The 14,879-nt window shown below is 39.2% G+C and overlaps 1 protein-coding gene across 1 annotated transcript in view; it reads left to right on the top strand.

The window, feature by feature from the left end:
* itga5 (integrin, alpha 5 (fibronectin receptor, alpha polypeptide)) overlaps nucleotides 1-14,879 on the top strand; it is a 141,634-nt gene that overhangs the window by 102,737 nt on the left and 24,018 nt on the right. The window contains exons 20-24 of the mRNA XM_061902326.1: nucleotides 3,565-3,715; nucleotides 3,799-3,891; nucleotides 9,598-9,677; nucleotides 9,749-9,829; nucleotides 9,904-10,009. Coding sequence (XP_061758310.1) covers nucleotides 3,565-3,715; nucleotides 3,799-3,891; nucleotides 9,598-9,677; nucleotides 9,749-9,829; nucleotides 9,904-10,009 — 511 coding nt within the window. The remainder of the gene's footprint in view (nucleotides 1-3,564; nucleotides 3,716-3,798; nucleotides 3,892-9,597; nucleotides 9,678-9,748; nucleotides 9,830-9,903; nucleotides 10,010-14,879) is intronic.

The following is a 14,879-nucleotide window of genomic DNA, read 5'->3' as shown; positions in this document are numbered from 1 at the left end:
GTCCTTGTTTGTTTACTTACTACTAAAAGACAAGTTGTCTAGTATGTTCAACATTTTATTTAAGGACTAAATTACAATAATAAACATATGTTTCATGTACACTAGAATTTTTTGTTCAAATAAAGCCAATAATGCCATTTCTTTTGTGGTCCCCTTTATTAAGAAAAGTACCAAAATACATTTTGGTACCGGCACCAAACTATAGGTATCGGGACAACCCTAGACACAATCCGAACAACCTTTCGTAGTCATGGTGCAAAAAAAAAAAAATCAAAATTGTGGATGCGTGTGAACGTTGTGGATATTCTAAAACATTTTTACGGTTTGTCCCTCATAATGTGTAGAAAATAATAGGTGTATAAATGACACAATATGTTACTGCAGACTAATTAGGAGTCTTTGTTTGTTTACTTACTACTAAAAGACAAGTTCTTTAGTATGTTCAACATTTTATTTAAGGACTAAATTACAATAATAAACATATGCTTCATGTAACTTAAGATTTTTTTTTTCAAATAAAGACAATAATGATTTTTTTTTGTGGCCCCCTTTATTAAGAAAAGTACCCAAAAGTATCAAAATGTATCGAAATACATTTTGGTACCGGCACCAAACTATTGGTATCGGGACAACCCTAGACACAATCCAAACAACCTTCCCTAGTCATGGTGCAAACATTTTTTGGCAAAATTGTGGATACATGTGAACGTTTTGGATATTGTGCAACATTTTTACAGTTTGTCCTTCATAATGTGTAGAAAATAATAGGTCGCTAAATGACACATGCTGCTGACTTCATCACACCAGAGAAATCCGGTTCTGAACAAGGCAAGGGAGCGGCCGCTAAAAACAGGAAGTGCGTGATCTGTCCGCTACAGGTGCTGAACAGCAAACAGGCGGCAGGCCGGGTCGTTGGGGGGAGAGGAAACGCTTCCAAAAACCTGTCCAAAAATGACGTTGTATGCCGAGGCTGCAGAAATCTGTTTGCATTTTTCCCCCCTCCCTGATCCTCCCAACCCCGCTCTGTCATTTTGATTTCACATTCCTATATTTATCTGCCATGTGCGGCGAGGGCGCCACCTGCTGCGGGGGGGGGGCGCCCAGAGTGCAAGTGTGATTAGCGCAATCAAAACCGCCGAAGTGCCTAGCTGCCAAAACTTCACGACGCCGCTCTGGCACTTTTTGGAAAGTACGGCAGGACTCTGCTCCCGCTTTACGAGGGCTGATTAGAAGCATGTGCGTGACCCTCGCCGGCTACGGAATTCCTCATTGTTCCTGGGAACGGCGGTCGCTTTTTATCGCTCAACACGTCGCCGGAGAGCTTCTTTATTGCCCTTTCGAGGCACTCCGCGTAAACGCTTTGGTGTATCGACGCGTCGTAAAAAAAAAAAAAAAACGGACCGGTCGCAGCAGTCCGTGTTGCCGCCGTGACCAAAACAGGAAGTTCTTGAAAGTCTCCAGTAAACCATAGCATAGAGAAGTAGTTCTCCAATTGTTTTACACAAGAAAAAAATGACCAACAATAGAATGCAGTAGCATAGTAGGCCTCACCAACAGCTTTCACCACCAGGCTGTTAGGCTGCTGAACTCTCTCTCCCCCCCGCGCCACCCCCTCAATCCTCAGCCCGATCCAACAGGCCGTCAGGACTTTGAACTCTAAACCCCATGACCCACAGAAAAAAATAATATGCAAAATTGCACACATCTGCTGCTATATCATAAGTATTTGCACTACTGATGAAACACTCATTGTTTACATCCATCCATCCATCCATCCATCCATCTTCTTCCGCTTATCCGAGGTCGGGTCGCGGGGGCAGCAGCCTAAGCAGGGAAGCCCAGACTTCCCTCTCCCCAGCCACTTCTTCTAGCTCTTCCCGGGGGATCCCGAGGCGTTCCCAGGCCAGCCGGGAGACATAGTCTTCCCAACGTGTCCTGGGTCTTCCCCGTGGCCTCCTACCGGTCGGACGTGCCCTAAACACCTCCCTCGGGAGGCGTTCGGGTGGCATCCTGACCAGATGCCCGAACCACCTCATCTGGCTCCTCTCCATGTGGAGGAGCAGCGGCTTTACTTAGAGTTCCTCCCGGATGGCAGAGCTTCTCACCCTATCTCTAAGGGAGAGACCCGCCACACGGCGGAGGAAACTCATTTGGGCCGCTTGTACCCGTGATCTTATCCTTTCGGTCATGACCCAAAGCTCATGACCATAGGTGAGGATGGGAACGTAGATCGACCGGTAAATTGAGAGCTTTGCCTTCCGGCTCAGCTCCTTCTTCACCACAACAGATCGGTACAACGTCCGCATTACTGAAGACGCCGCACCGATCCGCCTGTCGATCTCACGATCCACTCTTCCCTCACTCGTGAACAAGACTCCTAGGTACTTGAACTCCTCCACTTGGGGCAGGGTCTCCTCCCCAACCCGGAGATGGCACTCCACCCTTTTCCGGGAGAGAACCATGGACTCGGATTTGGAGGTGCTGATTCTCATTCCGGCCGCTTCACACTCGGCTGCGAACCGATCCAGTGAGAGCTGAAGATCCCGGCCAGATGAAGCCAACAGGACCACATCGTCTGCAAAAAGCAGAGACCTAATCCTGCGGCCACCAAACCGGAACCCCTCAATGCCTTGACTGCGCCTAGAAATTCTGTCCATAAAAGTTATGAACAGAATTTTACATGTTTACATCCATATCCTATTTAAAAACAACAGGAACTATATATATTGTCACTTTAGTAGGTGGACATATTCACGTTGCACTTTACTGTTGTGTTTTCTTTTCTTTTTGTCCACGCATGGGAGAGTGCAAAACAAAATTTCGATTCCTTTGTATGTCTTTACATGTAAAGAAATTGACAAATAAAGCTGACTTGACTTGACTTAAGTATTCATAAAAACAAGGCAGTAGGTTTGTATTAGTCACAGTTGCAACCTACGCTCTAAGGTCCAGTCCCACGTGCTCCTCTATGTACTCGGGAGGTCCCTGGTTACATCGCTAAGGGGCGGCATAGCTCGGTTGGTAGAGCGGCCGTGCCAGCAACTTGAGGGTTGCAGGTTCGATTCCCGCTTCCGCCATCCTAGTCACTGCCGTTGTGTCCTTGGGCAAGACACTTTACCCACCTGCTCCCAGTGCCACCCACACTGGTTTAAATGTAACTTAGATATTGGGTTTCACTATGTAAAGCGCTTTGAGTCACTAGAGAAAAGCGCTATATAAATATAATTCAATTCAATTCAATTCAATTCTGAAGGGAGGGGGCGGGGGGTCATTTCAGCAGCCCCAGTTGGACACTATATGGTTTTTCAGAAATGCTAATGTGCTGACACTCGTGATATCGCCCTGTGTCTGCGTCACGGTACTCGAAGTAAGAGACGACTCGCAATCTTGAATTTGCAAGTTGTCCCTTTTGCACGGCTAGAAAAGTACAACTTCAGCACAATTGATAATAACCATAGCAACGGCCTTTAAGCATAAGAGTTGTGTGATAACTTACACGTAATTAATCCAACACCCGCCGCATTGCTAAGGACTAGTTAAACCAAGACCGTGCTTCCTTTTCAGGGACAGGAAGGAAGTGTACCTGGGCGACGACAACGCCCTCACCCTCACCTTCAACGCCAGGAACGAGGGCGAGGGCGGCGCGTACGAGGCGGAGCTCTACGTGGTGCTGCCGCCCGAGGCCGACTACAGCGGCATCGCCCGCAATAACGAGGTGAGCGCGGGTGTGTTCCATAATTAAAAGCGAAAGCAACCACACCGAGAGAGTGGACATAAGTGGACACTTATTTCCCGCAGAGTTTGACCCAGCTGACCTGCACTTACGACACGGAGAACCAGACCCGGTACCTCAGCTGCGACCTGGGAAACCCCATGAAGTCTGGAACCAGCGTAAGCAGGCCATTATTCACCTGGCATTCATTCTCCTTAACGAGCTACCATTGTTTTGTTTTTTTATGGCCGTAAACATGTGACGCAAGCTCTCAGCTTCCTGCTGGTCCACTTAGTGCACTTAATAGCGCGCACTCAGCAACTTTTGTTTCCCATTTAACCCTTTTTTAACTCACTTTTGCACGAGAAATCATAGAAATGCTGTTCTCAGCGGGTAAATACGGTACAGGAGTTGTTTAAAGTCACATCTTAGCGTCATTAATTATCATTATTGTACTTACAAAGTTATAGTGTACAATATACAGTATGTACTTATGTTATAGTGTACAGTATACAGTATGTACTTACAAAGTTATAGTGTACAGTATACAGTATGTACTTACAAAGTTATAGTGTACAGTATACAGTATGTACTTATGTTATAGTGTACAGTATACAGTATGTACTTACAAAGTTATAGAGTACAGTGTACAGTATGTACTTACAAAGTTATAGTGTACAGTATGTACTTACAAAGTTATAGTGTACAGTATACAGTATGTACTTACAAAGCTATAGTATACAATATACAGTATGTACTTACAAAGTTTTAGTGTACAGTATGTACTTACAAAGTTATAGTGTACAGTATTGTACTTGTTTTAGTGTACAGTATACAGTATGTACTTACAAAGTTATAGTGTACAGTATACAGTATGTATTTACAAAGTTTAAGTGTACAGTATACAGTAATGTACTTACAAAGTTATAGTGTACAGTATACAGTATGTACTTACAAAGTTATAGTGTACAGTATGTACTTACAAAGTTATAGAGTACAGTATACAGTATGTACTTACAAAGTTATAGTGTACAGTATACAGTATGTACTTACAAAGTTATAGTGTACAGTATGTACTTACAAAGTTTTAGTATACAGTATACACTATGTACTTAAAAAGTTGTAGTGTACAGTATGTACTTACAAAGTTATAGTGTACAGTATACAGTATGTACTTACAAAGTTAGTGTACAGTATGTACTTACAAAGTTAGTGTACAGTATACAGTATGTACTTACAAAGTTATAGTGTACAGTATGTACTTACAAAGTTTTAGTGTACAGTATTGTACTTGTTTTAGTGTACAGTATACAGTATGTTCTTACAAAGTTTTAGTGTACAGTATACAGTATGTACTTACAAAGTTATATTGTACAGTATGTACTTACAAAATTATAGTGTACAGTATACAGTATGTACTTACAAAGTTATAGTTTACAGTATACAGTAATGTACTTACAAAGTTATATTGTACAGTATGTACTCAAAAAAATATAGTGTACAGTATACAGTAATGTACTTACAAAGTTATATTGTACAGTATGTACTTACAAAGTTATAGTGTACAGTATGTATTTACAAAGTTATAGTGTACAGTATACAGTATGTACTTACAAAGTTTAGTGTACAGTATACAGTAATGTACTTACAAAGTTATAGTGTACAGTATGTACTTACAAAGTTATAGTGTACAGTATACAGTATGTACTTACAAAGTTTAGTGTACAGTATACAGTAATGTACTTACAAAGTTATAGTGTACAGTATGTACTTACAAAGTTATAGTGTACAGTATACAGTATGTACTTACAAAGTTATAGTGTACAGTATACAGTATGTACTTACAAAGTTTTAGTGTACAGTATGTACTTACAAAGTTATAGTGTACAGTATACAGTATGTACTTACAAAGTTATATTGTACAGTATGTACTTACAAAGTTATAGTGTACAGTATGTATTTACAAAGTTATAGTGTACAGTATACAGTATGTACTTACAAAGTTATAGTGTACAGTATACAGTATGTACTTACAAAGTTTTAGTGTACAGTATGTACTTACAAAGTTATAGTGTACAGTATACAGTATGTACTTACAAAGTTATATTGTACAGTATGTACTTACAAAGTTATAGTGTACAGTATACAGTATGTACTTACAAAGTTATAGTGTACAGTATGTACTTGAAAAATTGTAGTGTACAGTATACAGTATGTACTTACAAAGTTATAGTGTACAGTATGTACTTAAAAAATTATAGTGTACAGTATACAGTATGTACTTACAAAGTTTTAGTGTACAGTATACAGTATGTACTTACAAAGTTATAGTGTACAGTATGTACTTGAAAAATTGTAGTGTACAGTATACAGTATGTACTTACAAAGTTATAGTGTACAGTATGTACTTAAAAAATTATAGTGTACAGTATACAGTATGTACTTACAAAGTTTTAGTGTACAGTATACAGTATGTACTTACAAAGTTTTAGTGTACAGTATACAGTATGTACTTAAAAAGTTTTAGTGTACAGTACACAGTAATGTACTTACAAAGTTATAGTGTACAGTATGTACTTAAAAAATTATAGTGTACAGTATACAGTATGTACTTACAAAGTTTTAGTGTACAGTATACAGTATGTACTTACAAAGTTATAGTGTACAGTATGTACTTGAAAAATTGTAGTGTACAGTATACAGTATGTACTTACAAAATTATAGTGTACAGTATGTACTTAAAAAATTATAGTGTACAGTATACAGTATGTACTTACAAAGTTTTAGTGTACAGTATACAGTATGTACTTACAAAGTTTAAGTGTACAGTATACAGTATGTACTTAAAAAGTTTTAGTGTACAGTACACAGTAATGTACTTACAAAGTTATAGTATACAGTGTACAGTATGTACTTGCAAATTAATAGTTAATAACAAATGCTTTAGACTAGTTAAAAATACTTTAATATGGAGGGTATGAATACTTTGCGTAAAAAAACAACAAAAAATTAATTAAAAGAACTATTAAAATGGAAAATATATATTAAATACGGGAAAACATTTGCAAAAAAAAAAAAGTCACAAATTCACCAGATTTGTGCGTAAAATTAAGCATATTAATCTCAGTAAAACAAAATAAAAACACACGTCTTATTTTCTTTTCTTTTTTTTTTGTCAATCAGGAAAAAATCAAATAAAATACAATTATCATCTCTGTTTTACATTCTACTGTATGGCTCTTTCTTAAATTTTGATCAGCTACTGTATTCCCAATCAACCATAAACATGATTTCCTCACAAAAACATTTGAGGCATACTTAAAAATAACTATTGAAATAATATATTTTAAAAGAAATATGAGAATACATTTACTAAAAAATGTAAAATACATTTTTTTTAAAGAAATATGAGAAAACATTTACAAAAAAACAGTCACTAATTCACCAAATTTGTGCGTAAAATGATTAATCTCAGTAAAACTACATAAAAACTATAAAAATGTGTGAATTTTAGTCAATCTAAAATTTTTTTGTAAAATTTTTAAAAATACAAATATTATCGCCGTTTATATATTCTACTGTTTTTTTTATTTTTTGATCAACTACTGTATTCCCAGTCAACCATAAAAATAATTTCCACTCAAAAATGAGGATAACATTTGAGGCATACTTAAAAATAACTATTAAAATATGAAAACATTTACAAAAATATTTTACAAAATGTAAAATATATATTTTAAAAGAAAAATGAGAAAATATTTACAAAAAAAACATTCAGTAATTCACCACATATTTTGCTAAAATTAAGCATATTAATCTCAGTAAAATAAAATAAAAATCATTAAAATGTGTGATTTTTTTTTGTCACTGTGAAAAATAAAATAAAATAAAATACAATTATTATCTCTGTATTATAGTCTACTGTTTATTGTATTTGTTTCTTTGATCAACTACTGTATTCCCAGTCAACCATAAAAATAACTTCCACTCAAAAATGAGGATAACATTTGAGGCATATTTAAAAATAACTATTAAAATATGAAAACATTTACAAAAATATTTTACAAAATATAAAATATATATTTTAAAGGAAAAATGAGAAAACATTTACAAAAAAAACAGTCAGTAATTCACCACATTTTTTGCTAAAATTAAGCATATTAATCTCAGTAAAATAAAATAAAAATCATTAAAATGTGTGATTTTTTTTTTTTGTCACTAAAATAAAAATACAATTATTATCTCTGTATTATATAGTCTACTGTTTATTTTATTTGTTTCTTTGATCAACTACTGTATTCCCAGTCAACCATAAAAATAACTTCCACTCAAAAATGAGGATAACATTTGAGGCATAATTAAAAATAACTATTAAAATATCTATTTTAAAAGAAATATGAGAAAACATTTACACATTTTTTTTACAAAATGTAAAATATATATTTTAAAAGAAAATTAAGAAAACATTGACAAAAAAAACTGTCAGTAATTCACCACATTTTTGGCTAAAATTAAGCATATTAATCTCAGTAAAATAAAATAAAAATCATTAAAATGTGTGATTTTTTTTTTTGTCACTAAAATAAAAATACAATTATTATCTTTGTATTATAGTCTACTGTTTATTGTATTTGTTTCTTTGATCAACTACTGTATTCCCAGTCAACCATAAAAATAATTTCCACTCAAAAATGAGGATAACATTTGAGGCATACTTAAAAATAACTATTAAAATATCTATTTTAAAAGAAATATGAGAAAACAGTTACACATTTTTTTTACAAAATGTAAAATATATATTTTAAAAGAAAAATGAGAAAACATTGACAAAAAAAACCAGTCAGTAATTCACCAAATTTTTGGCTAAAATTAAGCATATTAATCTCAGTAAAATAAAATAAAAATCATTAAAATGTGTGATTTTTTTTTTTTGTCACTGTGAAAAATAAAATAAAATAAAATACAATTATTATCTCTGTATTATAGTCTACTGTTTTTTTGTATTTGTTTCTTTGATCAACTACTGTATTCCCAGTCAACCATAAAAATAACTTCCACTCAAAAATGAGGATAACATTTGAGGCATACTTAAAAATAACTATTAAATATGAAAACATTTACAAAAATATTTTACAAAATGTAAAATATATATTTTAAAGGAAAAATGAGAAAACATTTACAAAAAAAACAGTCAGTAATTCACCACATTTTTTGCTAAAATTAAGCATATTAATCTCAGTAAAATAAAATAAAAATCATTAAAATGTGTGATTTTTTTTGTCACTGTGAAAAAAAAATAAAAAATACAATTATTATCTCTGTATTATATAGTCTACTGTTTATTTTATTTGTTTCTTTGATCAGCTACTGTATTCCCAGTCAACCATAAAAATAATTTCCACTCAAAATTGAGGATAACATTTGAGGCATACTTAAAAATAACTATTAAAATATCTATTTTAAAAGAAATACGAGAAAACACTTTAAAAAATATTTTACTAAATGTAAAATATTTAAAAAGAAAAATGAGAAAACATTTACAAAAAAAACAGTCAGTAATTCACCACATTTTTGCTAAAATTAAGCATATTAATCTCAGTAAAATAAAATAAAAATCATTAAAATACGTGATTTTTTTTTTGTCACTAAAATAAAAATACAATTATTATCTCTGTATTATAGTCTACTGTTTATTTTATTTGTTTCTTTGACCAACTACTGTATTCCCAGTCAACCATAAATTAAATTTCCACTCAAAAATGAGGCAGACTTAAAATTGAAGCAGTTTGATGGCCAAACTAAAATCATAAAAAATAAGATTTTCTGTAATTTTTGGAGAATTTTCTTTATTTTCTAATTTAGCTAATCAGTCCGTTTCTGTGCAGCTGTGGGCCGGTCTTCGCTTCACGGTTCCGCGCCTGAAGGACACGCACACAACGGTCCAGTTTGAGCTGCAGATCCGCAGGTATGATATCACCGTCTCGACCCGTGTGACCGTGTGACCTCGGCACATGACCGCCATGCCTCCTCTTGCAGCAAGAACCAGGACAACTCCCACAGCGAGGCCGTGTCCCACAAGCTGGAGGTGGTCGTCCAGGCTGAGGTCATCCTGCAAGGGTGAGGAGTCGTCTTCCGGCCCCCGTCTTCTTCCCCTCCCCCCCTTTTCTCACTTCCCCGGGTGTTGTTTTCAGGGTGTCTCGGCCAGATAAGATCTTCTTCCCGCCCGCCAACTGGAAGGTGACCAAGAACTACGGCGTGGAGCAGGAAGTGGGGCCGGCCGTGGAACACATCTATGAGGTGAGCGCGGCTTTTCCTTCCATGCAAGCAACACTTCTTTCCTTGCATAAGCAGCCGTGGTGTGAATACATTTCAGTCTTTTAATAAATGGGGCAAAAAGTCACAAAACGGTTTTCCAGTATTTTGTGTAGAAGTTTGATAGCAAACATATTTCACCAATGTTGCTATTTGCCTGTAAAATAACTCATTGTTACAGAATAAAAGGATGATATAGTAATTGTAGTTCAAACATGATACATTGTTCATTAAACACAACACAAAAAAAAAAAAAATCGGAAATAATCCATCAAGTCAATGAAATTTCAGTAATTTGAATTAGTTGTTAATATTGTTAATTATTATTAATTGTTCATTTAATAAAAAATAAAAAAATGCTTTTAACTATGTTATTGTTAATTATTAATAATTGTTCATTTTTAAAAAATCATAAAAAAGTGCTTTCCACTATGTCATTTAAAAAAAAAACAAATAATAGGGGTGTCCAGAACCGATATTGATATCAGTCCAGTATCAGAAAAAAGGATGATATAGTAGTAGTAGTAGGAGGAGTAGTATTAACATGGTACATAGTTAATTAAAAAACTACAAAAAAAACCAAAAAACCTCGGAAATAATCCATCAAGTCAATGAAATTTCAGTAATAAATTGTTAATATTGTTAATTATTATTATCTGTACAAAAAAAAAAAATCATTAAAAAAATTGCTTTCTACTTTGTCATTATAGAGTATTTTGTATAGAAGTTTGATGGCAAAAATATTTCATCATTGTTTCTATATGACTGTAAAATAACTAATTAAAACTGTATCTTTATTTAATAATTTGCATTCTTTGAAAAAAATAGGGGTGTCCAGAGCCGATATTGATACTGGTCCAGTATCAGAAAAAAGGATGATACATAATAGTAGTATAAACATGATACATGGTTCATTAAACACAACCTTTAAAAAAAAAAAAAAAAAAAATTAAAAAAAAATTGAAATAATCCATAAAGTCAATGAAATTTCAGTAATTAGAATTAGTTGTTAATATTGTTAATTATTATTATTAATTTTTCATTTAAGAAAAAATTTAAAATAGCTTTTAACTATGTTATTGTTAATTATTATTAATTTTTCATTAAAAAAAATCATAAAAAAGTGCTTTCCACTATGTCATTTTTTTTTTTAAATAATAAGGGTGTCCAGAACCGATATTGATATCAGTCCAGTATCAGAAAAAAGGATGATATAGTAGTAGGAGGAGTAGTATTAACATGGTACATAGTTAACTAAAAAACTACAAAAAAAAAAAAACCTCGGAAATAATCCATCAAGTCAATGAAATTTCAGTAATAAGTTGTTAATATTGTTAATTATTATTATTTGTACAAAAAAAAAATCATTAAAAAAATTGCTTTCCACTTTGTCGTTATAGAGTATTTTGTATAGAAGTTTGATGGCAAAAATATTTCATCAATGTTGCTAGATGACTGTAAAATAACTAATTAAAAACTGTATCTTTATTTAAATATTTGCATTATTTGAAAAAAATAGGGGTGTCCAGGACGATATTGATACTGGTCCAGTATCAGAAAAAAGGATGATATAGTAATAGTTGTTGCGATCTGCTGCTCAGATCTTCACGTGTTTGTTTTTTCATTCTCTGTCTCGCCCCGCACACCTGCTAATAATTATCACCCTCCTATTTAAGCTCACCTTTTCTGTTCACTCATTCTCGGATCCTAATTTGCCCACGCGCATCAGTGACGACTCTCATCATTCGTATGTATTTTCTCGCTAGCTCTCACGCCAAGCCACTTTATTGTCTAGCTTTCATGCTAAATGTTTTTGTTTACTCTTTCTCTTTACACCAGTATTTTTGTTCATAGACTTTTGTTATTAAATAAATACCTTATATCTTACTTTTGCTGTGTTCTGCTTCGACGCATCCACGGGAAAACCACACCGGCATTGCCATGCCGAAGAAGAGTCTTCACAGTAGGATCCGAGCATTAAAGAGTTTTTCCGCGTCTGGCAACCACGAGGAGACCTTCGACGAAGGCACATGGAGGGTATTCCGAGCGATGGAGGCTGAGACTCTCCGATGCAATCCAGACGAAAGCATGATGTGGGACCTGGAGGGAAGACTGGTTCCGATCGATGCTTCCGGGAGCGGTGAGTTTCCCTCCCGCAGCGCTCGCGCTCGTCCGCGTCGGCGGAAGCCGCGAAGTATGGCTTCGTCGGGCGACAGAGCCTTTCCCACTCCATGTCTCCCTCCTCACGAACACAGCAGCCTACAGTCGGCACACAGGACCCCTACACCATTGTTTGGGGACCCAATAACACACTTTGCTAACAGTTTTACCGACTGGGCAAATTCCCAACTTGTGTCCCGCGCAGATGACGTCATTTCGTCGACGCCCCCCGGTGGCGCGGGCCCGTCCTCCGATGATGACGTCATCAACAAGGAATTTTTAGGGGAAGATTCGTTTTCTCAGCCATTTTCAAATGACAATAACATTAATAATAAGATACAAAAGTATCAGGATATTTTTTCTTATTATTCTAGTCAACCTCAGTCACCTAGTTTTTCTTCTAACCCACCGTTTAAACCTCATTCTCTGCCCAAGTCCAAAGTTTTTTCTCCCTTTTCAAAGGGACACTCTGGACAATATAGAGGGGAGGGGTCTGCCTGCCTCCAAACCTCCCACCACCCTCCCTTATGGTCAGTCCCTGACCACAGGGAACGGGTCTGGGATTCCCGTCTGGAGGGGGGGGCTACGGCCTATAGCTGTGTTGCGGAGGTAGGGCAGACGCTACCTCTTCTTAAAACTACTAAGCCTCCTAGCCCTCCACCTGTTTTTCCCCTGGCCAAGTCTCAACGGCCTTGTAGACCTCCTCCACCTGTTTTTCCCCCGGCCAAGTCTCAACGGCCTTGTAGACCTCCTCCACCTGTTTTTTCCCCGGCCAAGTCTCAACGGCCTTGTAGACCTCCTCCACCTGTGTTCCGTCCGAACCCTAGTCCTTACCCAAGTTCTTGTCCGAGCCCCAGTGTTACTGTAAGTCCTAGTCTTTGTCCTAGTCCTTGCCCGAGCACCAGTTTGATTGTTAGTCCCAGTCCTTGCCCAAGCCCTAGTTTGACCGTTCGTCCTAGTTCTTGCCCAAGCCCTGGTATGACTGTAAGTCCTGGTCGTTGCCCAAGCCCTTCTCAAAGCACTAGTGTGATTGTAAGTCCTGGTCCTCTCTCAAGTCCTTGCCCGAGTCCTAGTGTTTGTCTTATCACTCATCATAGTCCTAGTCCTGCTCACAGCCAGTCCCCTAGTTCTCCTCGGCAGACCCCTGTGCCTGCTCCTCGGCTGAAGCCGACACCTGCTCCTCGGCTGAAGCCGACACCTGCTCCTCGGCTGAAGCCGACACCTGCTCCTCGGCTGAAGCCGACACCTGCTCCCAGTCTGGTTCTCACACCAGCACATGACACTAACCTGGTTTTCACGCCAGAATTCGACTCTCGCCTGGTTCACACACCAGCAGCTTTTTCGGGCCTGGTTCTCACACCAGTTTTGAACTCTAGTCTGGTTCTCACACCAGTTTTGAACTCTAGCCTGGTTCTCAAACCAGCACTAGACTCCCACCTGGTTCTCACACCAGCCTCCGACCCAGAACTGGTTCTCATACCAGTTACAGACTTTAGCCTGGATCTCACTCCAGCAACAGCTCCAAAGCTGGAGCCCACTCCAGTACCAGCTCCAGAGCTGGAGCCTACTCCAGCACCAGTGTCGACGACGGGGCTGGAGCCCACACCAACGTCGACAACAGGGCTGGAGCCTACAACTGTGTCGACAGGGCTGGAGCCTACTCCAGTACCAGCTCCACGCCGCCAAGCGCCGGTACCAGCTCCACGCCGCCAAGCGCCGGTACCAGCTCCACGCCGCCAAGCGCCGGTACCAGCTCCACGCCGCCAAGCACTGCCGACGACTAATACGCCTGCCTCTACGACGTCGCCGTTTGCTTCTACGCTGATGACTCCTGCGGCTCCCAGGCCGCCTCCGACGACTCCTGCGGCTCCCAGGCCGCCTCCGACGACTCCTGCGGCTCCCAGGCCGCCTCCGACGACTCCTGCGGCTCCCAGGCCGCCTCCGACGACTCCTGCGGCTCCCAGGCCGCCTCCGACGACTCCTGCGGCTCCCAGGCCGCCTCCGACGACTCCTGCGGCTCCCAGGCCGCCTCCGACGACTCCTGCGGCTCCCAGGCCGCCTCCGACGACTCCTGCGGCTCCCAGGCCGCCCCCGACGACTCCTGCGGCTCCCAGGCCGCCCCCGACGACTCCTGCGGCTCCCAGGCCGCCTCCGACGACTCCTGCGGCTCCCAGGCCGCCTCCGACGACTCCTGCGGCTCCCAGGCCGCCTCCGACGACTCCTGCGGCTCCCAGGCCGCCTCCGACGACTCCTGCGGCTCCCAGGCCGCCTCCGACGACTCCTGCGGCTGCAGCACCCGCATCATCCTCGCCAGCTGCACTCGGGCCTGCTTTGGCTGCAGTCCCCGCACCCTCGTCTGCTGCTTCCAAGCCTGCTGGGATTTCGGTGCTGAGGCGTCGTCCACCACGTCGATCACGGGCGTGGCCTCTGCGAGGTCATCCTCCTCGCCAGACACTCCCTCCTCCATGTCGGCCACGGATGTGGCCGTGCCCGGGTCGTCCGCCTCGCCGGGCACCTCATCCTGCGATGCGGCCACTAATGTGGCCTTTTCGAGGTCGCCCGCCAAAACTTTTTCGGCAGCAGCGTTCCACCCGCCGCCGCCACATGATGTGTCCTCGGTGGATTCGGGGACATGCGATCTGGCGACCCTCCACCGTGGCCTCCCTCCGCCCTCCCTTCGTTTGTGAACTTTTCT

Source organism: Nerophis ophidion, linkage group LG06, assembly GCF_033978795.1.
Source record: "Nerophis ophidion isolate RoL-2023_Sa linkage group LG06, RoL_Noph_v1.0, whole genome shotgun sequence".
NCBI classification, from domain to species: Eukaryota; Metazoa; Chordata; class Actinopteri; order Syngnathiformes; family Syngnathidae; genus Nerophis; species Nerophis ophidion.
Note: the sequence above shows the minus strand (reverse complement) of the source record. Positions and strands in the feature narration are given on the sequence as shown.